At 31.6% G+C, this 8,721-nt stretch overlaps 1 protein-coding gene across 1 annotated transcript; it reads left to right on the top strand.

Annotated features, from left to right (window-relative positions):
• Positions 1-3,244: 3,244 nt before the first annotated feature.
• Positions 3,245-4,889, top strand: LOAG_00951 (hypothetical protein; the record flags this gene model as incomplete). The annotated part of the gene is made up of 4 exons (XM_003136491.1): positions 3,245-3,310; positions 3,815-3,962; positions 4,388-4,475; positions 4,814-4,889. 4 exons carry the CDS (start codon positions 3,245-3,247, stop codon positions 4,887-4,889), a joined length of 378 nt encoding a protein of 125 aa, XP_003136539.1.
• Between the last annotated feature and the right edge of the window lie 3,832 nt (positions 4,890-8,721).

The raw sequence follows: 8,721 nt of genomic DNA, 5'->3' as shown, positions 1-8,721 counted from the left end.
ATATATATATATATATATATATATATATATATATATATATATATATATATATATATATATATATATATATATATATATATTACAATAATAAATAAGGATTACTCGATCCTCTCCAACACGGATTAAAGATTCACTGAAGTGACCGATTCATTGATGACACGTTGACAATGAACATAAATGTAACATGTGTGGCAATATCTTATCCTCAGATAGGTCTATTCATCCGATACATCCGATTTAAATCATTGTTCTATACAGATATTTAAATCCTTTTTTTGAGCCGACAAATACACCAAGTAGTTTCAATTTTAGGATGTCATCTTCTTGGATAAAATGTGCGAGTTGAAAAATCGACTAATTGAATTCAATACTATTATCAACCTTTCAAGCTTTATTTCCAAAAGGCAAACATAAAAACACATGATTTATCGGCTCTTCCTGTTTTTTTAAATACGACACATAACACAGACATGGACAAATATCTACGCCCACATAGACGGACATACAGACACGCACAGATGTATTTATATGTTTCATGCAAATTTCAAAAAACCGGGTCATTTCTGTCCTAAATTTGGAAAATGTGTGAAAATTAATTGAAGGACTGAATCTATAAGAAAAAATGAAAAAACAATGAAAGATGGGAGAAGTTCCAAAAATTTGCGCTAATGAAGCGCAAGTGTACGCGATTCTCGCGCGTGGTCATTGAAAACCAATGAACAAATTTTATCGAATACGATTGACGTCATGACGAGTAATTTTAGCAGTTGAAAAATAGTTTAAACTATTTGTCACCAATATTTTTTGTTTACAAAAAGAATTTTCACAAAAAAAATCTCCTGTTTGTTAAAAAAATTAAATTTTTTTTTCGTCAAAATATATGCTATTTACCTTTCTTGCGACAAGATGAGATACAGATTTAGACGAACAACTTTTCTACAGGTTTTTCTACATAATAAGAAGACAAGGAACTTTGACATTCCATGAAATGTTTCGGATTTCAATCTTGAAATCTCGCTATTCAAATTCATTCTAAGAACTACTAGTTGGTATCGAAGAGACAAACAAAGAGTTCCCGATCACTTTTATTTATTTCATTTATTTGATGACAGAAAAGTTTGAATTCACCTTGAAAGATAATTAAGAATACCAACAAAACACTTCACATTGATAATAATATACTGAATTACAGTGATAACGACATACAATATATTGAATTATTGTATTATTGCAATCATTTCATCCGAATCGAGAATTGAATGAAAGTTAAACTATACATTGTATGTGACTTATTTTTTCGTGTCTTTCTTTTTTTAGTTTAGGAATTTGTAAAAGATTAGAACTGTTGCTTCCAGCATATAAAAACTCTATGCAATTCCCAATGGTAGAAGAAGAAAACGAATTTCTGATGGTTTCAATCAGTACATTTTGGATATTCTTCCAACAAATCTAATGAGAATAATAGAAAAGCTGTTTGTCACATCGACTCGTGACAAGTTGTCCAATCATCAGTAATCGAAACATTGCTTTTTTCCTTTCTTGCTTTTATTCAAAAACTGTTTCAATTTATTAAAAGCACAACCTGTCACCGTAATGTAAACAGGAAAGATGCTGGTATAGTTCGTTTCAGTTCTTCCATACCAGCAACTATTACATTTTTTCCGTATTACTGTTAAATGGACTGCTGGCACCCTTATCTCTATCCAACAACTATTTATTTTGAAATGAAATTCTATCTTATGTTCTGTGTAAATCAGAGGTCAGCCATTTGACGTCGAAAACGAAAATGAAATATTGTAAAATTCTACATATGTGTGAACAGCATATTGGGGAAATAACGATGTCCTTCATACAAAGAAGTACAAAATTACGGAAATTAGTAAAGTAGATGGCTGAATTTTAGGCTTAATTGAGCAGCTTTGCTCTTTAAATTCCACCATTTTTAAGATTGTCTTCGACAAATCGGAAAAACTTTTATGCTTGTTTTCTTTCCAATTTTAATAGTACCAGCAGTAATAGCAAAAAAACGATGAAAAAATTCCCAGGAAATCAACAATTCTTGAGCCTCAACAAGCAATATCGATTCATCTTTAATCTATCGTTGAAAATCTTCCTAATGGTCCTATCCTCCGGAACATAATAGTGCTCAAAACTATGTTTGTCCACAGACGGGATTCTGAACTCTTGGCATATTTTATATGATGATTTACTGGCCAACATACAAGTGTTGAGTTTCGTGTTTTCGCCTGTACGAAGCTAAAATACATCACCATTAAGCCACGCTTAATAGTAATGTATTTTAACAACTATGCTAAGAGCCAAGAGCTCTAACTTTCCCAAATTTTGGTAAAATACATTAAGCCAAGAGCTCAGGTTTTCACTAGCCTGATTTGAGAGTAATCTACAGCCCAGACCATTTTTTAAGTTTGATACTGGATGATGATAACAATCATTGGAAGGAGCCAAGGAGTCAAGCTTTTTCCCCCTATCTTCAGCGCGAAGTGGAAAAGTTTTGAGACACGAAATACTTCCGTTTTCGCTTACTGATACTGAATGATAGGAATGTTTTAACTTGGAGACATTAAATTGCTTTGCAATTCTCAGAGGAAAAGCAGTAACATTTGTTGTCAATACTACAATAACAGCAATTATTGTTATAAATAATGACATTCGCAGTAAATTATTTCATCTTCTAGAGACACTAAGCATCTATTATCAAGGCAGAGAAGATATACAGGAATTTCGGAAGTAATATCAGGGAGGACGAAGAGAGGAGGAAAGAAATGAACAGAAATTTTAAAATCTTTTATTTACAAAAAAGTTAAATGTGTATTTTTTTTTTGGAAATTTTGGTAAGATATACTAAAGAAATGAAATATTTGCAGTGAAAGAATGCTCTTTAAGTTAGTACATTGCTATCATTCAATAGCTGTAAGTGGAAACGAAAGTATTTCGAAAGTGTTTCTCACTTCGCGCTAACTTTAAAGATAAGTGATCCTTAGCTGTCTTTCAAAAGTTTTTTCAGTTATTAATTCAATTTCCAATTCATAAAGTTTATGCCGATTAAATTTTATTCTCAGTTCTATTACACAAATATTAGACTAAATCTTAAATGGCTGTCATTAAATCCTAATGAAATCGTAGCAAACCAATGATGTCTATTTGTTCATTTATTCTCATAAAACTATTGTAAGAGAGATCAGCGATAATTTGCTTCTAATTATTTTTCGATTTCTATACAAAAATGAATACATTGTGGTTTGAGATGCGCATTCGTCCACGAAAATTTCTCTTCTCGCCATCCAATTTCGTTATTGACATTAATAAGATTGAAAAACATCCTCCTGGACAACAACCTCTTTTTAAAATGTTTTTTTCCTACTTTTTTTTATTAGACTAATTCAATAAAATTTTATTTCACATCTATTTGTAAATTTTCCTAATTAAGGATTTTTATTTAATTTCGTAAATTGGAAGTTTGAACTATAAAGTCTCCACATCATGGACATTTTTCTTCTCATTACTAACCCATTTATTACTTTAACAAATTGTTTGTATATTTAGAATAGCCTATCGAATATGAAATTCAAAAATTATAATTGTAATGATAATAATTATGGATGGGTCATGGATTCATGACTTTTAATATGAACTAGAATCAGTTAAATCTTGAGTTTTAATCATTTGTCACTACAATTAAAACTCAAAGGTCAACCGCTACACGTCAATGACCTTCAAATACTTCGTTTTCGACCTCGCAATTCAATTACAGAGACATGAAATGATTTTTTGGTGTAAATTTTAATAATCCCAGCAAGTACGAAGAGTAAGAAACATTAATTTTATCGCTGTGAGTGCCCTACGCGGCTTTGTCCTCAAAATTATGATTTCGCCATTATTGTGTAATCTTCCTGCTGCCATTACAATCACTGCAACTTTTACTACTGCTATTGTTATCTGTGGTTCGTTCACCAACTTTTTATGCATAATATTGGATCTTCAAATAAGTTCGATCCTTGACGCTTTATGTTAACGAGATCCAAAGTGTCGAGACTAGATTTTTGAGTTTAGCTTTTGTGAGGTGATATTAGAAAATGGGGCATAACTACGTGCGGAACATTCCGCTGCTGTTTTTCGTGATCGAACTAGTTATTATCGATCAGATGTCGATTTGGATGTGAGTTTCAAAAACTTCAGTTCAATTTTTTAAATTCCGTTTTGCTGATGTTTGCTCTTTAGTTCATTCATAGTGGTTTCATTTTCTTTTTCTTTTATAGTTTCAAAAGTCTCATAGCTTCAAAAACTAAACAATGTTCATTGATTCGGAGAGAATCAGAAGAATATAAATAAGAATTACCTCATAATAAATATTATCACTCTTTTTTAGAATTTTCTGACTCACTTCTCGTTAAACTTTCGATAATGATCACATTATTTTACGGTGAAAAGAAATATGCTTTACAAAACATGGTACAGTAAATGTCCCAAAAATTCCCGAGTTTTACTGACACGACCTGATTGGTATGAAATCTTATTTAATGCGATATCGTTGTATCTTTTGTCACCATGTTATTTATATACATTTCTAATTTCTCATGATGTGACCTTATACCAGAAAAGAACCAATTATTGTTCCCTTTTTAATCTGCCCAGCAATTATCGGCACTGCTTTACGAATTTTTCTCCCTTGTTTTTTAGATGTGACGCAACAATGATTAGTTCCAGAATGATGGAAGGTTATTTATACACACTGCTAATTATTCTATGCCTTCCCCATCCCATCTGATATAAATATGTAAAATTTATGTTACAGAGTAGAGAAAATATGTTTGAAAAATGGAAGAGGTAACATAATGTTATCCAGCAATCTAGAATATTCTGATAAATAAATTCCCTTTCGGATAATCTGTCTCCTAATAATATTTCATTACTGTTGTCATTTTACGACAGCTACTGCCATCCTATATTAATGTTATTACAGCATCCCTCGGAGAACAATGCCAACTCTCATATTGATTTTTGCTGCAAAAGATGGATAAGCTTATTTTCAATGGTTGATGCCTTATTTCTCATTCACAGAAATGCATACTTATGTCAATAAAATATCATTTATTTATATTTAATTACTTATTGAAAATATTATTTTATGATTCAATATGCTACGTTTGAATAGGCGTATTAAAGGCATCTATTTGGTTAACGATTCAAATGGGGTCATATTTTTGAAGATGACCTTTTATTACAAGCAACTTCAAAAATCATGCTATATCTTATCTTCTGATTTGGTCTTATTGAACGCGGTACTATCACTTAGTTACCAAATCTTTTTATAAATTGATTAATCATCAATACTTAAAATGAAACTGAACGGCTGAACGATTTTAATGGCTTTAGCTGTACTTTCTTAAGTAGAAAAAATCACATGACAATGAATTAATTTCAACTGATACAAAAAGGCTTCAAAAATGCCACTATGAGACGTACTGCAATTGTTTGTTTCCGGAATTAGATATTGTTGAGAACGGAAACCTTATGCATTAGCTCCATCTATCAAATGCATGTAATAAATGTTATCTCACCAAATAGTTGGTAAAAACGGTGATAAATACTCATATCGATCCAGTCATATCATATACAGCATTATCTGGAATCCATCCTCCTCTGTACAGTTGACCTAGGTTACTCACTATATTGCATGCACTGTAAGTTGTAAGTTCCGTAAGTCACGTGGTTTACGTAAGCTGGTTAAGTCACATAAGTCACTGTATCACGAATGTAGCGATGCAGAATGCATGCATTATTGGAAAAAGTGCCGTAATGCAGCCTTTTATTCCTCCTTCAGATAAGGAATTAGTGTTGCACATTTGTACCACAAAATTTACATGTCCAATAGCTTTTCCCATTAAAAATAAAGGGAAGTGATCTGCAAATATTAACAATCGCTAATTAATTCAGACCAGTGCTGCATTTTCACTTCATATGAAATTCCTTTCTCAAATCAGAAATTCTGGTCTGTGAGTAAAAATCTTTATTCTCACAAAATCCCGTGCTTTCCAGATACTCCGGAACTTTAGCAGGTTCTCTTATTAATTCTTAATAGCTCTTAGCTAGGACATTTATTTCTTCTTTTTTCACATGTTTCATTAAATTTTAATTCAGTCGATATTTTCTTGCAGTCTCGAACAGTTGAGAACATAAGGATTGAAGAGATGAACTATCAACAATAAGCATTGTGATAACTACTGGCGCTAGTATGATGAACAAGCTTTTGCATAAGCGCTCTTCTGAGATTTTGGGGTATGATGATGCACTTATGCTTGATTACCAGGAGAATATAGCTGAAGCTAGTAGTTCAAATATTTTTTTTTAATAATTGATGGAAAACTTTTGAGGAGCAGACTAACAGCTTGTTCATGAAAGCTAGCTTCAGGTTCATCCTTGCAATTTAAGCCAATTACAAAGGACTGCTTTAATTTGTAAAAGTTGTGCAGAAGGCAAACACTTTTTGATTATGTTGCTTACATTCGCGCTTCTATTTACTTCTTTTGGTAAGTTAATTAAGATTTGAGATAACAGAAGTGTTATTTATTATTAACAGCTCAGTGAAAACTAGTTATTAAATTCCTCGTCAATCAATCAAAAAAATTACAGCATGAATCAGGTCTGTAAGAGTTATTTCTCCTTTTACTATAACAAACTGTTATCTTCCATCATCCCCATCCCCACCTCTTGTCCCCTTTTCCACCTTTCTTTCCCCATCTCCCACAGGATAACCTTTATTATCGAACATAAATTCCCGTCACTTGAAAATGATGCTGTGAAAATCGTTTGATTGTCAAGGGTATCTTTCACCTTAACATAGGTATCCTTTCCCCTCTCACATTTATGCAAATTGAACAGCGATAACTTTAGTCATCCATTATTTCAAATTATATATTCTGTTTCTGCAATAACTGCACTATCACACATTCTAAAAGTCCACTCAGCACTTTTTCTTTTGTCTATTGATTTACCATCATTAACTATCAACAATTCCTCTTCATTAACAGTGGGATATATTTTTGGAAATTTCAAAGAGGCCAAAGAAACACTGTTGTTTATCGATGACTAAGCTTACATTCATAAGTTTGATAGCTAATCAGCCATCGCTTAAACTAAATTAATCGCTATTATCATATTTTTTTTAAAGTACCTCAGTATTCCATAACCAGTGCGGAGTCTTTGAAATTATCCTTGTGTACAAACATTCCATTTCCATATATTTCAACTTAAAAATTGAACTTTAACTGCTCGTATTTTTATGCTGGACGGTGTACTTTGATATAAATAAAACGAATGGAAGAAAAACTTAGGTAAACATGAAATTCTTCTGATCGGAGGGAGTAGTTCTTAGAGCTCTTCAGGAAAAGCCTCTATTGAAATTAGTTTTGCACTTACAACAATTAGCTCTTGCTAGGTCTTCATTTTTGGAAATCAAAAAAAAAAATTAATTCGAACGAAGATGGAATTTAAATGCGAGAAGATGGAATTGCATAACCTGAAATTATGAAATTTCAACTTTTGCGAATATTCAATAACCTGAAAGTATCAAAATCAAATCGGCATTCGTTAAACTTTCTGTGTGTGAATTAACAAGGAATTTGACCTTCGCAATGTCACTTTTTTCGTTATCATTTTCGTGTTTCACCTTTTTTCTTTTTTTTTTGTCACTTTTTTCGTGTTTCCGGTCTTCGTAATGAATAGGGTTTCTTATAAACCTTTTTTCTTCCGGTGCGACGACATGACTTTCAAAACTTCTTCAAACAGTTCTGTTTAATTCAAATTTTTTATTTTTTTCTCCCTGAATATCGAAAATTTTATTTGGATACGGTTTTTCGATAAAATATGAGGAAGTGGAATGAAATTAAGAGCAGTTATTTTAAGTTAACATTACCAGTCGACAAAGCAATCATATAAATTCTTAGCTGACACTCTTGCAAAGCTGCTCAGTTTTGGTAATTTGTTGGCAAAGAAATAAAGGAAAATGATTTCTTATTATAATCATTATTAAAATTTGTATTCAAAGAAAATTGCTATACTTCGATTCAACGCATTTAAAATGACATATTATATTCAATTCTTGTAGCGGCTATCTTACTTCCTTCGATTATTCCTGACTTCTTCTCTGCATTGAAATCAAAATCAACACCATTATCAAAACGAGTTATTAAGTGAATATGCCGAAAAATAATAATTCCTCTTAGATATGCTTGACAGCTATAAACTTTTCGTCCAACTTTTTATGGAAAATCAATTTTGTCATTTTTTCGAACAATTACAGCAATTTGATCATCGGGATAATTCTACAGATAAACTATTATGAGTTAACAAACTGTCGGTAATGCATTCCGCTGTCATTGTCTTCCTTTGATCACATTGCTCTTCATTACTTTTGTTTAATAAGCCTGTAAATTAGCACATCGTGAAGCGATGTTATTATTTTTCACTTTATAAAGAACTAGTAGGAGTCGAGAAGGGGAATATATGATAATAGTGATAGACTGATTGATTAATTTTGAAATGATCTTTCTTACCTTTTACGTTCTAAATATAATAGACCTGTTGCAATGGACAAGTAATTGATATTGTAAATCTGTTGTTGTTAGACGATCAACAAATGTTGGAATATAAATAGATGTACAACAAATATTGATGGTAGTGTTGGAAGTGGTTTCTACATTG

Source organism: Loa loa, assembly GCF_000183805.2.
Source record: "Loa loa unplaced genomic scaffold supercont3.119, whole genome shotgun sequence".
Classification (NCBI taxonomy): domain Eukaryota; kingdom Metazoa; phylum Nematoda; class Chromadorea; order Rhabditida; family Onchocercidae; genus Loa; species Loa loa.
This window is presented reverse-complemented; position numbering and strand designations above follow the sequence as displayed.